The sequence below is a fragment of the Meriones unguiculatus genome, chromosome X, assembly GCF_030254825.1.
Source record: "Meriones unguiculatus strain TT.TT164.6M chromosome X, Bangor_MerUng_6.1, whole genome shotgun sequence".
Taxonomy (NCBI): domain Eukaryota; kingdom Metazoa; phylum Chordata; class Mammalia; order Rodentia; family Muridae; genus Meriones; species Meriones unguiculatus.
The window spans coordinates 125,433,254-125,451,580 of record NC_083369.1 but is presented as its reverse complement, the minus strand read 5'-3'; the positions used below and the strand labels follow the sequence as shown (position 1 = coordinate 125,451,580).

General features: G+C 36.3%; 1 protein-coding gene across 3 annotated transcripts in view; it reads right to left on the bottom strand.

Annotated features, from left to right (window-relative positions):
- Vamp7 (vesicle associated membrane protein 7) overlaps positions 1–17,816 on the bottom strand; it is a 37,526-nt gene extending 19,710 nt beyond the window's left edge. The window contains exons 1-3 of one of the 3 annotated variants that reach the window (XM_060374290.1): positions 17,675–17,816; positions 11,961–12,115; positions 8,313–8,370 (exon numbers count right to left, since the gene is read on the bottom strand). In XM_060374290.1, the coding sequence (XP_060230273.1) occupies positions 8,313–8,370; positions 11,961–12,106 (204 nt within the window). In that variant the 5' untranslated portion in view covers positions 12,107–12,115; positions 17,675–17,816. The remainder of the gene's footprint in view (positions 1–8,312; positions 8,371–11,960; positions 12,116–17,674) is intronic. The other 2 variants (XM_060374291.1, XM_060374292.1) reach the window with 2 other exon arrangements.
- Between the last annotated feature and the right edge of the window lie 511 nt (positions 17,817–18,327).

The following is an 18,327-nucleotide window of genomic DNA, read 5'->3' as shown; positions in this document are numbered from 1 at the left end:
TTAAAGCTATGGTTATCCAGTGATTAGCGGCACATAAAGAAGAAATGAACAACTCTCAAATAAATAGCAACAAAATGGAGACAAATAAAGAGGACACAAACAAAGCTCTCAAAGAAATACAGGCAATTACAGCCAAACAAATATAAACTCAGGTAGAGGCACACTTAGTGGCATATAAAGAGAGGAAACGAACAAAAAATTAGAGGCCATCAAGGAAAGACAGGAATCCACATTCAAATAGAAGAAGGAAATGGTGCAATATGTAAAAACAGAATATGAATCAATAAGGAAAACATAAACAGAGAAAAGCCTGGGGCTGGGGAACCTAGAGAAAAGATCAGGAACCACAAAAGTAAACATCACTAATAGAATACAAGAGATGGAAGAAAGACTTTCAGGTGCTGAAGATACACTTGCAAAAATTGATATATCTTTCAAAGAAAAAGTAAAATTGGAAAAGATCCAAACACAAAACATTGAAGAAATCAAGGATGATATGAAAAGACAAAATCTAAGAATAACAGGAATAGACAAAAAAGAAGACTCCAGGCTCCAAGATCCAGAAAATATTTTCAAGAAAATTTTCCCAACTTAAAGAGATATCCATAAACATACAAGAGGCCTACAAAACACCAAATAGTCTAGAACAGAAAAGAAACTCCTCATGATACATAATAAGAAAAACATTAAATCTACAGAACAACAACAACAAAATATTCAAAGCAGCAAAGGAAAAAGGCCAAGTAACATACAAAGTTGGACCTATCAGAATCACACAAGACTTCTCAACAAAAATTATGAAGGGCAGAAGGGTCTGATATCATGTAGACTCCAAGGGACCACAGATGCCAACAGAGACTACTATACCCAGCAAAGTTTTCAATCAACATATATGGAAAAAACACAATATTCCATGAAAAAACTAAACTTAAACAATATCTACACAGCAATCCACCCCTACAGAAGATACTAAAAGCAAAACTCCAATCCAAAGAAATAAACTATTCCCAAGAAAACACATGATAAAGATAACTTCACAATAAAAAATTAAAAGAAAACAAGCATCCATTCTTCAGGTGAGGGGCATCTGGCCTGTTTCCAGCTTCTGGCTATTACAAATAAAGCTGCTACAAACATGGTTGAGCAAATGTCTTTATTGTGTACTTGAGCCTCTTTTGGATATATGCCTAGGAATAGTATGGCTGGATCTTGAGGAAGCGCTATTCCTAGTTGTCTGAGAAAGCACCAGATTGATTTCGAGAGTGGTTGTACAAGTTTACATTCCCGCCAGCATTGGAGGAGGGTTCCCCTTTATCCACAACCTCTCCAGCATGTGTTGTCAATTGAGTTTTTCATCTTGGCCATTCTGAAGGGTGTAAGGTGAAATCTCTAGATGCAAAAATTGTGGTACATCTACACAATGGAATATTACTCAGCAATGAAAAATAAGGAAATCATGAAATTTGTGGGTAACTGGTGGGACCTAGAAAGGATCATCCTAAGTGAGCTGTCGGAGAAGCAGAAAGACACACACGGTATATACTCACTCATATAGACATATAACATAGGATAAACCTTCTAAAATCTGTACATCTAAAGAAACTAAGCAAGAGAGAGGACCCTGAGTAAAACGCTCAATCCCCATCCTGAAAGGCAAAGAGGTTGGACATCAGAAGAGGAAGAAAACAGGAAACAACCTAGGAACCTGCCACAGAGGGCCTCCGAAAGCCTCTGCCCTGAGACTATCAAAGCAGACGCTGAGACATATTGGCAACAGTTGGACAGAGTACATGGAATCTTATGTAAGAAGTGGGAAACAGTAAGAGCTGGAGAGGATGGGAACCACACAAGGAGAGCAACAGAACCAGAAAATTTGAACACAGGGGTCTTCCCAGAGACTCATACTCCAACCAAGGACTATTCATGGAGATAACCTAGAACCCCTGCACAGATGTAGCTCATGACAGTTCAGTGTCCAAGTGGGTTACATAGTAATGGGAAGAGGGACTGCCTCTGACATAATCTGATTGGCCTGCTCTTTGATCACCTTCCCCTGAGAGGGGAGCAGCCTTTCCAGGCCACAGTAGGTGACAATGAAGCCACTCCTGATATGATCTGATAGGCTAAGATCAGAAGGAAGGAGAAAAGAACCTCCCCATCAGTGGACTTGGGGAGGGACATTCGTGAAGAAGGGGGAGAGAGGGTGGGATCGGGAGGGGAAGAGAGAGGGGCTTATGGGGAGATACAAAGTGAATAAAGCGTAATTAATAACAATAAAAAAGAAAAGCATAGAAACACATTAACACCAAAAACTCCACAATAAAATGAACTAAGATTCATTATTCACTATTATCTACCAACATAAATGGACTCAACTCTCCAATATAATGATATAGATTAACAGGATGGTTGAGGAAACCGGATCTAGCATTCTGTTGCATCCAAGAAACGCACCTCTGCAACAAAGATAAACACTACCTTAGAGTACAGGGCTGGAAAAATGTTTTTCAAGAAAACGGACTCAGAAAAGAAGCTGGAGTAGCTATCCTGATATCAAATCAATTAGATTTTCAACCAAAATTAATGAAAAAAGATGAAGAAGGAAACTTCTTTCTCATCAAAGGAAAAAATCTACCAGGAGGACATCACAATCCTGAACATCTATGCTGCAAATACAAGAGTACCTGCATTTGTAAATGAAACATTATTAAAGCTTAAATCACACATAGATCCCAACACCTTAACAGTGGGAGACTTCAACAGTCCACTTTCACTAAGGGACAGATAATCTATACAGAAGCTAAAGAGGGAAATAATGATACTTACAGAGGTCCTAAATCAAATGGACCTAATAGATGTCTACAAAACTTTTCACCCAAAATCAAAAGAGTATACCATCTTTTCAGCACCTCATGGAACCTTCTCAAAAAATGACCATATAATTGGGCACAAAGAAAAACACAACAGATACAAGAAGATCTCAGTAATCCCTTCTATCATATCAGACCACCATGGCCTAAAACTAGACCTCAACAACAACAGAATTAACAAAAACCTACATATACGTGGAAACTGAACAATTCACTACTCAATGACAGCTTGGTCAGGAAAGAAATGAAAAAAGAAATTAGAGACTTCCTCAAATTCAATGAAAATGAAGGCATAACTTACCCAAACTTATAGGACACAATGAAAGCATTGTTAAGAGGAAAGTTCATAGCAATAAGTGCCTTCAGAAAGGAGTTGAAACATCTCATACAAGTAACTAAACAGTACACCTAAAAACCCTAGGAAAAAAGAGACACACACAACAGGAGTAGACAATTGGAAATAATCAAAATCAGAGCTAAAATGAATTAGAAACAAAGAATCAATGAAACCAAGAGCTGGTTCATTGAAAAAAAAAAATCAATAAGATAGATAAACCCTTAGCCAAACTAACTAAAAGGCAGAGAGAAACTGTCCAAATCAGCAAAATCAGAAATCAAAAGCAGGCATAACTCCAGACACTAAGGAAATCCAATCATTAGGACGTATTACAAAAGCCTATTTGCCACAAAATTTGGAAATCTAAATGAAAAGGACAATTTTTTGATAGATTCAATTTACCAAAATTAAATTAAGATCAGGTAAAAAGATTGAAAAATCCTATATTGCCCCAGGGAAATAAAAGCAGTCATCAAAAGTCTCCCTTCCAAAAAAAGCCCTGGGCCAGATGGTTTCAGCACATAATTCTACCAGACCTTCAAAAAAGAGCTAACTCCAATTCTCTTCAAACTATTCCACAAAATAGAAACAGAAAGAACATTACCAAATTCATTCTATGAAGCCACAATCACCTTCATACCTAAACCACACAAAGACCCAACAAAAAAAGGGAACTTCAGACCTATCGCTTATGAACATTGATGCAAAAATACTCAATAAAATACTTGCAAACAGAATCCAAGAACATATCAAAGATATCATCCACCATTACAAAGTAGGCTTCATCCCAGGCATGCAGGGGTAGTTCAATATACAGAAATCCATCAATGTAATCTACCATATAAACAAACTGAAGGAGAAAAATCACATGATCATCTCCTTAGATATCGAAAAAGGATTTGACAAAATCCAACATCCATTCATGTTTAAAGTCTTGGAGAGATCAGGGATACAAGTCACATACCTAAATGTAGTAAAGACAATATACAGCAAGCCTATAGCCAACATCAAACTCAATGGAAAAAAACTTAAATCAATCACATTGAAATCAGGGACAAGGCAAGGCTGCCTACTCTCTGCATATCTCTTCAACATAGTACTTAAAGTCCCAGCTGGAGCAATAAGACAACTAAAGGAAATCAAGGGGATACAAATCAGAAAGGAAGAAGTCAGAGTATCACTAATTGCAGATGATATGATAGTATACATGAGCGACCCCAAAAATTCAACCAGAGAACTCCTTCAAGCTGATAAATACCTTCAGCAAATTGGATGGATATAAAATTAACTCAAAAAAATCAGTAGCCCTCTTGTATATGAAAGACAAAAGGGTTGAGAAAGAAATTAGGGAAACTACACCCTTCACAATAGCTACTAATAACATCAAATACCCTGGTGTGACTGTACCCAAGCAAGTGAAGGACCTGTTTAAAAATAACTTCAAATCTCTGAAGAAAGAAATCAAAGAAGATGTCAAAATGTTAAGATCTCCCATGCCCATGGATCTGTAAGACTAACATATGAAAATGGCCATCCTGCCAAACTTAATCTACAGATTCAATGCAGTTCCCATCAAAATACCAAAACAATTCTTTACAGACCTTGAAAGACCAAATTCAACTTCAAATGGAAAAACTAAAAACCCAGAATTGCCAAAACTATCCTGTACAACAGATCGTCTGTAGGTATCTCCATCCCTGATCTCAAGCTGTACTACAGAAAAATAGTAACAAAAACTATGTATTACTAGCATTGAAATGGAATGGTGCATCAATAGCATCGAAGGCACAGATATAAACCTGCACACCTACAGACACTCAATTTGTGACAAAGAAGCCAAATCATAAAATGGAAAAGAGACCCAGAAATAAACCCACACACCTATAAATCCTTGATTTTTGACAAAGAAGCCAAAACCATTCAATGGAAAAAGGACAGCATCGTCAACAAATGGTGCTGTTCTAACTGGATGTCTACATGTAGAAAAACTGCATATAGATTCACATTTATTACCTTGCACAACATTAAAGTCCAAGTGGATTAAAGACCTCAACATAAAACCAGAAACACTAAATCAGTTAGAACAAAAATTGGGGAAGAGCCTAGAACTCATTGGCACAGGAGACAACTTCCTGAACAGAACACCAACAGCACAGGCTCTAAGAGCAACAATCAATGAATGGGATCTCATGAAACTGAAAAGCTTCTGTAAAGCAAAGGACACTATCATCAGAACAAAATAACAGCCTACCGACTGGAAAAGGATCTTCACCAATCCTATATCTGACAGAGAGCTGATATCTAGAATTTATAAAGAACTCAAGAAGTTAAAAAGCAACAAAACAAGTAATCCAAATAAAAACTGGGTACAGAGCTAAAGAGAATTGTCTGTAAAAGAATATTGAATGGCAGAGAAACACTTAAAAAAATGTTCAACATCCTTAGTCATCAGGGAAATACAAATCAAAATGACCCTGAGATTTCACCTTACACCCATCACAATGGCTAAGATCAAAAACTCAAGTGACAATACATGCTGCAGAGGATGTGGAGAAAGGGGAACCCTCATCCATTGCTGGTAGGAATGTAAACTTGTACAATCACTTTGGAAATCAATCTGGCACATTCTCAGACAGTTAGGAATAGTGTTTCAAGATCCAGCCTACCAGTCCTAGGCATATATCCAAAAGATGCTCAAGTACACAAAAAGGACATTTGCTCTACCATGTTTGTAGTAGCTTTATTCATAATAGCCAGAAACTGGAAACAATCCAGATGCCCCTCAACTGAGGAATGGATTCAGAAATTGTGGTACATTTACACAATGGAATACAAATCAGCAATTAAAAACAAGGAAATTATGAAATTTGCTGGCAAATGGTGGGATCTAGAAAAGATCATCCTGAGTGAGGTATCCCAGAAGCAGAAAAACACATATGGTATATATTCACTCATAAGTGGATACTAGACATATAATACAGGATAAATGTGCAAAATCTGTATACCTAAAGAAGGAGGAGCTCGGATAAGATGATCAATCCTCACTCATATAGGTAAACTGAATGGACATCGGAAGAGAGAGAAAACAGGGAACAGGACAGTGGGACTACCACAGAGGGCCTCTGAAAGACTCTACCTGGCAGAGTATAAAATTAGATGCTGAGACTCATAGCCAATCTTTGCGCAGAATGCATGGAATCTCATGAAAGAAGGGAGAGATACAAAGCCCTGGAGAAGACAGGAGCTCAACAAGGAGAGCAACAGAACCAAAAAATCTGAACCCAGGGGTCTTGGTTGGAGACTAATACTCCATTCGAAGACCATGCATGGAGATAACCTAGAACCCCTGAACAGATGTAGCCCATGGCAGCTCAGTCTCCAAGTGGGTACTCTAGTAAGGGGAACAGGGACTGTCTCTGACATGAACTCAGAGGCTGGCTCTTTGATTACCTCCCCTTAATGGGAGAGCAGCATTACCAGTCCACAGAGGAAGACAATGAAGCCAGTCCTGATGAGACCTGATAGGCTAGGGTTAGGTGGGATTGGGCGGGAATGAGGGATGGGGCTTCAGCTTGGATACAAAGTGAATAAACTGTAATTAATATAAAAAATAAAAGTAAAATTAAAAAAGAAAAACTTGTGAACTATTGCCTGAAAGAACGAAGTAATTAATTTAATATTCAATTTCAACATTTTTAATTATTATTTTTTATTTCAGTTTATTTACTTTACATCCCTCCCACCTCTCTTCCCAGTCCTCCCCTTGCCCTTACTTCCTCCTTCTCCTCTCCCTTTCCTCCCCAAAAGGGAAACCCATCTCCCCCCCATATCAACTCTCCCTAGCACATTAAGTCACATCAGGACTGAACATATTCGCATACACTGATGCCAGGCAAGGCAGCCTTGCAAGGGGGAAGTGAACCAAAAGCAGGCAATAGTCCATTTTAGAAACATTCCCCACCTCCACTAGCCAGGGGACCCACATAAAGACCAAGCTACCCATCGGCCCCATATGTCTAGGGGTCCTAGGTCCAGACTATGTATGCTCTTTAGCAATTTCAACATTTTGAAAAACTTTAATAACAATCATATTCATTAGGTGGAGAAAGAGCCCAAATTGGAGCTCTTCACTGGGTCCCTCCTTTGGAGCTTGGAGAACTCCACAGAAGAGGGAAAGAAAGAATTGTAAGAGCCAAAGGGGTTGAGGACACCAGGAGAACATGGCCCATGGGGGTTCACAGACACGGAAGCAGCAATCCAGTGGTCTGTATGGGTCTACACTATGTCCTCTGCATATATGTTCTGGTTGTTAACCAGTTGGTTCTGTGGGACTCCTAACAGTAGGAGTGGGGTGTTTCTGATTCTTTCATCTGCTCTACGGAGCCTTTTCTTCCTATTGGCTTTCATTGCCCGGCTTTGATATGAGGGTTTGTACCTAACCTTAATGTATCTTGTTACGCTATGTTCAGCTGACATCCCTGAGACGCTCGCTCTTTTCTGGGGGGAAATTAAGAAGAAGTGAATATGGGGATCAGGGAGGTGGGGAGGGGACACTGGGAAGAGTTAGTGGGAAGACTGAGAAGAGTGGAGGAAGGGGAAACTGCAGTCAGGATGGATTGAAAAAATAACTTTAAAAAAACAGATTTAAAAACAATACAGCCACTTTTGATGTGAACTGACAGACTAAGATCAGAAAGGAGAGGAGAACCTCCCCTATTAGTGGACTTGGGGAGTGGCATGCAAGCAGAGGGAGGAGGGAGGGTGGGATTGGGAGGGGAGGAGGGAGGGGCTTATGGGGGGATGCAGAATGAATAATGTGTAATTGATGAAAAATTAAAAAAAAAAAAAACAAAAATCTTAAATGCCAATTTCAACATACTTTAAATTGATAAAGGTTCAGAGATTAACCAAAAACTATCAAAACTGATAATTATACATATTAAATTATCAAACTTTGTCATAATGTGCTCTTTATAACAAATGCAAAGTGAAGAAAAAATGTCCAGCTACAAATTTTGTATCACCATTACCCACCATAGGTATAGATAAGAATTGACTGTATTAGTATACATAGTGAAATAGCAATATATCTTCAAGTTACTTACATCATCAGTGATACAAAGATACACAATCCTGTCTTGGCAGATGTAATGAAATAAATAACTGTAGAATAAAAGACATAAAACTTATTGCGGCGTTAAGCATCATCTATTTCACTTCTAAGTTCTAGCTATATATAAGGCATTTCAGTATGTTAAATTTCTCTATATTAATTACAAATACAATTCATTTTCATCTTTCCCTCCCCAATAAATTTCTATCTCTGGTTAAACTGACATGAATGAATAAAACATGAAAAGAAGCTCTCTTTCCTAAATATAATAACATGCATCAACCATTAAAATGTTAGCTACAAAAGCATAACTAGATTCTTAAGGACTAAAGGAGAGATGGTGTCTTAGAAGTGACACACTATTAAAATTAATCCCCAGTGGGCCAGATATTTTGTTTTTTGTTTAGTTTTTTACTTGGCAGATAGAAACACCTTTGCTACCAAATTCTCAACAGTAACATTTGAGTATGTGCTTTGATCAAGTCAGTGTAAGACAGTATGGACACAGAATGTAAGGCCATCATTCCCTGCATTTTTGAGATCATAGTACAAGGAATTCCAATGCAAGAAGGCAAACAAGTTGATAAGGAAATTGAGGGTAGTATATGGTACTCTGGGGACACGTAGGAAGCAGGTAATAGACATTTACCAAAGGGTAAGAGTGATATATGATCTGAATTCTAAAGAATAAATAAGGGCAATTCAAAGAGTCAGCAAAGGGTATACAAAAGAGGAAAATTAGTCAGTGTAAGGATGTGGAGATAAAAGAGCACATAATAGATACAGAAGAGTAAAATCTGTTTATATGACAAAAGTACAGAACATAGATGAAAGAAGTAATTCTTTAGACAGATGACAGTGGAAAAGTAAATACTGGATTATACAAAAATTTTTTAAACTGCATTGTACACTGCCTTGAGGACAAAATTTGAAAACATTTTTTTTTTGCCTGGGGCAGGTAATGTTATTACATATGATAAGATCCAAATTCAATATGGATTACACAACATGAGCTCTAGTCCTATACATGCTAATGTCTATCACATTTAAAATTTTTAAAACCTGCTTTTGTCTTTCAGAACAGATTTTTAAAAACAAGTATTGTAACTATACTCCAGTAAATGGTGAGAACTATCATAAATTTTATAAAGAAACAAAGAAATTAGCACTGAATAGTAAATTAAGTGTGGGTGGAAAACAAAATCGGGGACTGAAGTAGTAGAGGACAAGGTCACTGAAGATAAAATGAAGATAGAGAAGGAATGGGCTGAGAAACTTGTTAACGAAAAGTAAATCTTTGGTGAAAAAGTTAAATATAACTCTGAAGTTTTAGGTTTAGCTAGCGGAATATCCAGTGAAAATATTCCACATATATAGAGTTGATGTTCTTATTTTGGTGTACAGAAGTATAAGTTATCTTACTGAGATGACAAACATGATTATATGACTGAAATTAGGGTAGAAGGTTAAAAAGGAAAAAAAAATCAGTAATTAAATCTCACCTAACAAACACAGAAGTATCAGATGAAGACTTGGGTAGAGATCACAGTATGTATATTTTCTTCTACTAAAACTTACATTGTAATAATAATTCCTAGCTTCCCTTGAAGCTAGATATATGTATGTTACTAATTTCTGGCTCTAACAATATTAATAGAAGATATATTTTCTTCCTCTCCTTAAAAGAATTCCTTTTTTTCATAGGCACTGATTAGAAACACATACATTGTAAACATAAAGTGTTTTGAAGAAAATATAAAGCCATACTCACAAGACACTAAGATTATTAAATTCCTATTATAATCTCTGGGCCTCCAAACCTAAACTGTAAGATGTAGACTATAAAACCTGTAAGTTCCCAAAGATGACACACTCTCTGACATTCATTTTGCATATGGCCAAAACAATAACATATAGGAATAACTTACTGGAGAATAAAGATAGAAGACTGGTAGAGAAGATGAGAAGTTTCTCCAAGAAAAATAAATCACTACCCCATTCCAAATTATTGTGAAGTAGTTATTTGATCACTGTTAGTAAGCAATGATATTTGGATGGTTAGAGAAGTAAATGGAAGACAGAAAATCATCCTCTGCTAAATTATAATAAATTCTTCCAGAGTAAGGGCTTTATTTAACCCAATGGCCACAGAGACAAAGATGGCAGTTCCTAGCTTCCCTTCTACCTAGTTAAGCTGCATGACTATACACTGAGGAGGAAAAAAATACAATTACAAACTTGAAGCCACAAAATGCAAGGACACTTCTGACCCTTGCCTTTAAAAACACCAGAAAAATCACTAGGACATAATAACAATAAAAGAAGCTGTCTTGGCCAAAGTTGGAAGGTATTGATAGCAGAGGCAACCCACTAGCTCTGAACCACTCATTTCTTTGGACTATTTTCATATACATCAATTTTGTATCTCAGTGTCTTTCTCACAGTAGCTTTAACTAACTTGTAAAAGGGCTTAACCCTATAAAGGCATACGGATAACTAGACATAAGAAGTAAAGAAATAAACAGCTGGGAGTGGTGGAGCACACCTTTAATCCCAGCACACAGGAGGCAGAGGCAGGAGGATCTCTGTGAGTTCAAGGTCATCCTGGTCTACAAAGCAATTCCAGGATAGTCAAGGCTACTTAGAGAAACTGTCTTGAAAAACCAAACCAAACCAACAACAAAAAAACAAAACAAAAACAAAACCCCTCAAACCCCAAAAACCAAAGAAACAAAAAAGAAGTGAAATAATAAGGATCAAATAATAAAATATTGTAAGAATCAATGAGGAAAGTTAGGGTACTTTTTCACAAGATTACTAGGATTTTCCATCTATAGCCTCTCTAATATGCCACCATAGTATCTTTCTAGAGCAAAAGCCATCATACCGTAAAAATCTTCAGTACCTTTTCACTGCCTACAGTTAAGTCTAAACTCTTAATATGTCCTATGAAGCTACACATGACTTTCTGCTACCCATATCTTGAGTTTTATCACCATCATGCTGAGTACTAGTCACAGAGAATGACTTATAATTCCATAAATATGATTGCATCACTACTTAACAGCCTGCTTGATGTTCCTTCTAACTAGAATGCCAATATTTCAGTTTCTATTATACTTTTTCTACAGATTTCCTCATTAAACTATAATCTTTATGAAGGCAAATACTACATTTCTTGTTATATCACTTTCACCAGGAAAAGTACATATCAATAGCTAAGTACTGTGCTAATATTTACTAAGAGAATAAAAAAGGAAATACTGTTTATTATCTTTTTCATTTCATATATCTTAGAACTCTACAGTAAAGCCATTTATATACATAACATTCGCATATTTTTATTTAATATATCATTTCTTGTGATAAAATGAAATAATCACAGGTTAAGTTAATAAGTAACAAAGCCAGACTTTATATTGTTTTGAGATAGGGTTTCACTCTGGTTTAGGCTGGCCTTCAACTCACAGTGGGATCTAGTAGCAGGATTAGAGGCATGACCTACCACCATGCCTAGCTTAGCACCAGACATTTTCCAAACTAGTCAAGTTTTGTCAAATTAGTCTATCTAAAAGCTTGTTTTCCAGTGTTTGATTACACTAAAATTCCTTCCCTCTACCACATGCAGACCAGAACTCACTTGCCATGTGAGTAAGTTAGTTTATTATTTTCAGAAGGTATCTTAGCCAGAATCTGCTCTGTCACCTCCAGGAAGTTTCCTCCACACCAAGCATGTTTGGCAAGGATAGTGGTTCCCCTGGCAACAACAGCAAAAAGAATGGCCATGACTTCAATCTATTAAAAGTAAAAAAAAAAAAGACAGATTTAGAATATTACTTAGGCATGAAATTTCAAAAGCAAACCTATCATTTATCTACATCCATCTAGAGATAGTATTGAACAAGTCACTATAGCATAAAAATTAATGAAGACAATAGGAACTGGGAGCACAGCTCAGTGGTATAAAGTATGCTTAATATGCTTGTAGACCTGGGGTTCATCCTCATCAATAAGGAAAATAAAGGGAACAACCTCACGGTCTTCTACAAGCTTATGACTAAACTGCTTATATTTACTAAACAGTGTACACACAGGCTGTATTTATAAATTATATAGCAAAAACTGATATTCTTTTGAAAGCATTGGTCACATATAGCAAAGTGACATAAAGATGCCACCGCAGTTTAATGAAATAATCTCATCTTGAAAGTTTATCCTAGGGAAACAATTTAGCAGAAACTAGACTGAATTCACAAAGATCACTGTTAACAAGAACAACAACCCATATTTATTAAATAATCACCTTGTAACAGGTGATACTAGTTTAAGTACTTTAAAATTAACTCATTTAATCCCCAGAACTCAGTAACTCAATAGGATTATACCAGTTATGATGCTATTAATTTATGTGTGTGTGTGCGTGGCACTGACTCCTTAACACTTTTCCCCAAATTTACAGCGCTAAAGTAATTTGGTGATTTTAAACCCAGACAGTGTGATTCTTGAACCCACATGGCTGCATAGAACCAATAATGTATATATCATATGATTTATGCCTATATGATAATTACCTCTAAAGTAAAGGCATTATCCACAAAAGCAATTAAATGAAATTAGCCTAAACCTTCCACAGGAGAAGAGTTGTTTTATGATTTATGGTAGGACTTTCATAAACAAACTGTTATCAAAACAATAGAGCATGAGTTCAAAATTACTTTCCTGATATTTGGATATTGATATGCTTATTTTTCCTCATACAACAAGCCAGATTCCCCTGTTTTAAGTTTTAAAGTATAGAAATCAACAAATTAACTCTTTAATGCAATATAATCTAACCAAGTAAATCAATGGTTCTCATACTATAGTGAGACTATGAATAGGTGACAGAATGAGTCACTTGACATAATATCTTAAAATCTGACTTTTAAGCCAGAGGTCAGGTTCTGAAAATTGTAATTAAATAATTTAGCCTGGATAAGCTTAGAAGAAAATAATTCACATAAACATACTCCAATATACAAAATAGAAAACTATGAAGTACTTGGGGTCAGAAAACCCGCTAAATCATGATTGGAATTTCAGCACTGAATGATAGTATACAGAGAAAAAAGCATTCATCTGTCTTTTCAACTGATCTTCTAGTAGGATCTTTTTCATTCCTATTGCCTAAATAAATTTGTTCCCTGGGGTTATGTCATCAGCAGTATTCTTTCCAGGCTCCTCTGTACAAATATGTAGAAAGTTACAGTTTCCAAACCAATGTTTTATACTTTTTATCTTCCTTGCTCTCAAAGCCTCCCTTGACCAAATATTATCACTTTACCATTATTATTCTATTTCTTAGACTTTTGTTTATATACTATCTTTGCTTCTCTGCCTCCTTTTAACCCCTCAACTTACTATACTCTGGATTTTAACAATCAAAAATACAATGCCTCCTAAAATCACCAACAGCCTCCCTCTATGCTATACAATAGTGATTACTTTTTATTATTTATTATTATTATTACCTTACTTTCGCTCTCAAGAGCCATCAACATGCTAATTCTCATTCTTATGTATTTGGTTTCTTTGGCATTTTTTTCTTAATGACTTTTTCTCCCATAACTCACTAAATATTAAATTCTCTCAGGAACTGATTCTATACCCCTTTATCACAAATGAATTCATGTCAACTTAACATAGAAAATATAATTCATAGAAGACACATTGCTTATAAAAGAATAGGATCAATGATAAAACCAAAGATACAACCAACAACTGAGGGAAAGATAAATGAGTGGAGACTCATGAAAACTTAAGAGGACCAACTGGGAAAATGTAGTTCAGAGGCCAAAGGGAAAGAAAACTTGAGGACTAGAAAATAGGGACTTTAATTTTATACGGAAGGAAGCTATTACATAGGGTCAAAGAGACATATAGTCAAGCAAACAAAAGCACAAAAAGATACAAAGATAAGAATTCAAATGGTACACAGTCAGAAAGATAAAGTAGTAACCTTGGTCACTCTGCAACTTTAAGAAGAAAACTAAGCTTTGCAACAATACAAAAAAGATTGTTTTCATCAACTGTAAATTCATTATGAATCAAGGGCATGAGGTAACTTTAAAATACCTAAATAATCCTAAATTGTGTTTAAAAATAGAATAATTTGCTCCCCTTAAGTCCTATTATTATTTCATGCTGTACTGTCTAAACTGTACAGAGAACACTGTATTCAATTCTGTGTATCTCAAGACTAAAGAGAAGGGAGAGTCTACATGTGAGAAATCTGGAGATTATGTCATATAAAGGATGAATTGAGGAAAGATAGTTAAGAAAAAGAGAAGGGGAATGTGAAACATTTTTTTAATTAATGGAAAGTGTATATGTATTGAAACAGAGAGCACATTATTCAGATTAAAATTGGGAATAGTGGATATAAGTTATAGAGAAGTAGTGTAGGTTTTTTTCCTGTCAATGAAAGTAGTTTCTAAATAAAATGTATACTGCTACACATTGTATATATAGTAAAAGAAACCTGATTTTCTTTTGATATGTCACCGATAGGAATCTTTTCACTCTGTCCCGTATTACTGAAAAAAAAATCTACATATAGTCAAATCTTGATTGACCACACTGTAACCCTTTCCCAGCTAAATGTGTAACATACTGATGAGTGTTGAGATAACAGAAAAAACTGTAGCATAAAAAAACTCTTACTCTATTTGAAATAAGGAAACCTAGCTCTGCTATAATCAGCACTATATGATTGTCTATAAACCACGAAATGCTGTATAAAATAACATTCAGAAAGAAAAAGCATAGAAACAAAATGCAGAGAAGCAACAAACAACAAAAACCGTAATGGAAGTATCAAATTTTCATCAACACTATTTCTCCCAATCATCTTAGCCATTTCTCATTTAGGCTAATAGCCATTATCTAAATTCTACTTAGATCTTGCTGAGAATTCTAAATTAGTTTTCTGTGGCAGTCATAAAAATTACAAGAAAAGATGGGTAACTACTGACAGAAATTTATTTGCTCAAAGCTTAAAAGGACAGAGGGCAAAAATCAAGATGTTGGTAGATCTATGGTCCCTACGAAATCTGTAGGGAAGAATCTTTAGTCCCTTCTAGCTTCTGGTAGTTTGCTAGCAATTTTTTGGCTTGCAGCAGTAGCACTTTAAATTTGCCTCTCTAGTCACATGGTGCTCTCTTTTCTTCACATAACATTGTTTCTGTGTCTCTTCTATCCTCATGACACCAGTCATATTAGTTGTGTCCCCTCTACTCCAATATGACCACATCTTAACTATATTTACAAAGCCCTATATGCATTAAGGTACTACACACAGGTATGAGAAGCCAGGACTTCAACATAACTTTATGGAGAACACAATTAACACAACTCAGTTTTCTCAAGTCAATCTTATTTTCTGCTTTCCACATAATTTACATCCCTCCAATTTGCCTCTCCTATTTCTATAAACCAGCTACTTCATCTTTTTCCTTGGTGGTATTAGAGACCTATCCTTATAGCTATGAGGCAATCTTCTATGGTTTGAACTTAGAAAAGCTTGTTGTAGTTGGATGTGGTTGTGCACACCTGTGATACGAGCACTTAGAAATAGAACCAGACTATGAAGAGTTCAGGGTAAGTCTTAGCAATATAGTGAGTTCAAGTCTAGCCTGGATGTGGCAGCCAAAGCAGTAGACAATGGAGATATGAAACTCAGGAAGAGAGGACTCCTATACTAAAGGGAATTATAATACAAAGGGAGAAATAAATAAACACAATACGGTGTAAATAATGAATACTTTAAGAATAACCACAGTTATTCAAATTTGATAAGATTATGTGATTCTAATCTTGAACAAAGACAAGGAATTACTATGTACCAATCTATCATCATTTTCCTCTGCATACTGTTAACATTTCTTCTTAAAAGAGAGGTCAAAGTGTTTGCTTTACTTTATCTTCCCAATTCTCAGCACAATACCTGACGAAGAATATTAATTGAACAGTTAAGTGAACACTGGGTACACTTAAAATTCTAGCAGATAACTTTATGTTCTATAGAACCTGGCAAGAAGAGTCTTTCTTTGTTTCTTTCTTTGTTTGTTTCTTTCTTTCTTTTTCTTCCTTTCTTCCTTCCTTCCTTCTTTCTTTATTTCTTTCTTTCTTTTTTTTTTTTTTTTTTACTACCCAACTCTCTCCCTAATTCAGGTAAGACTGTTCATTGGTAGTTATCCAGTCACCAATTCTTTACTCTGAAATATAGCAGGAAATAAATCAATGGCAGAAAAACCACAAATTGTGATGCAATAACCTTGGAACAGATAGCAAAAGAAGAACACTGTCAATTATAAAGGAGAGAGGGGTTATGACAAGTCAGGCTACAGACCAAGATTACTCTTGTTGCTATCACAAATACTGTTTCTGGAAAATGATCTGAAGTTCAACCCAATCCCTCTCAATTTCTCAGGACAGGATTTTGTTCTGTCAGGCAAACTACCTTTTAAGTTTTTCCTTAACCAACATATACCACCATATTGATTTATTATTCCTATTTATTTCTGTTCCCCAAACATGTAATTTCCCATATTAGTCACCTCCTATTCCTTGCTTGCTACCAATGTGTCCCATGCACTCAAAGGAGCACCTAGTATGTATTCATTCTTTAATAAATATTTTAATGTACATTGCTTCCAGCCATAGCTATTCAAATGGAAAGAAATTTCCCAAAGAGAATGGTGATGCAAATTATAGAGTGTGATGAATAAAATCTAAAGAAAAAGACTTGATAGTTCATTGGTTATGAGATTCAGAGCTATAATAACCAAAGAGTGATGTATATGATCAATTTGGTAAATATTGGCCGTCAATAAAAAGACAGTAACACGCTCAAAAAATAGGTTTAAAAGGAGATCTACTACCTACTATAGCTTAAAAAGAGAAATGTCAATCAATACTGGTAAGAGTGTATGGGGGTTAGGATCTCACACTGACGCTTGGACAGACAGAAGAAAAATATGAAGCAAAGAGTGATGTCGGTGAACATGGGTGAAAGAGATTTTTTGGATACAGAAAAGTCTGCAGAAGGCGAGTGAGAGAAACTTAGTATTTTCCCATCTTGTAATGTCAACCTAAATGACGCGTTCTGACATTAACCCAAGACCTCTTCAGCACTGTAAAATACACTTTTTCCAAACTGGAACTGCTTAACAGTCAGAACTGTAGACAACAGAGAAATCAAAATCACCCTTGCCCTACCTTTTGCTCCACCCTAGCACCTTCTAGTTTACACCTCCTCTGTCTCTCTCTCAAGTGTCTCCTCACCTCCTGCAGAAAATGCCCCACTCCATTTACCTGTCCAGGTACCCTCTAGTGTGCAATCGGGCTTGTGATCAAGGGACGCAGGTCCTCCTAGAGTCGCCCACTGCCCAAAACCAGAGATGTATGGGACCTGACGCCACAAGCTTCCGTGTACAGCGCCCCGCCTACGCGTGGCCTCCTGGGAACGTGAGCTCTCCTCCAATGGGAGCAGGCTATAGGGCGGGACTTGAGACGTTCGCAACCTTCCGTACTTCCCAGGACCCATACTGCACTCTGGGAGTAGTAGTTCTGATTGTAATTCGCCACGTCTGCCTTTAGGTCTGGTCAACAACTCATAAATAACATCGAACACTGTATTATAATATCGGGAAACGAGAGGATGAAAGGCAACACAAGTAATCTGCCAGTATAATAAGCAGGATAAATGAGGAGTTAAGCTTCCCCCTCTATCTCCCCACTGAGTCTCAGCATTTAATGTCACCTGTTCAGAGACAAAACAGAATTTCTGTGACAAGAACCCTTTGTGCTTTCGCTATGTAAAAACAAACAAACAAACAAAAAACCTTTATTGTGTTCCTCACTAATCATTTCTCCCATGATTTTGCAGCAAAAATAACAGCAGCATTAACGACAACAGTAAGCAGCAGCACCCCCTGGTGATTTGAGTCTGCTATGCTATATCTTTT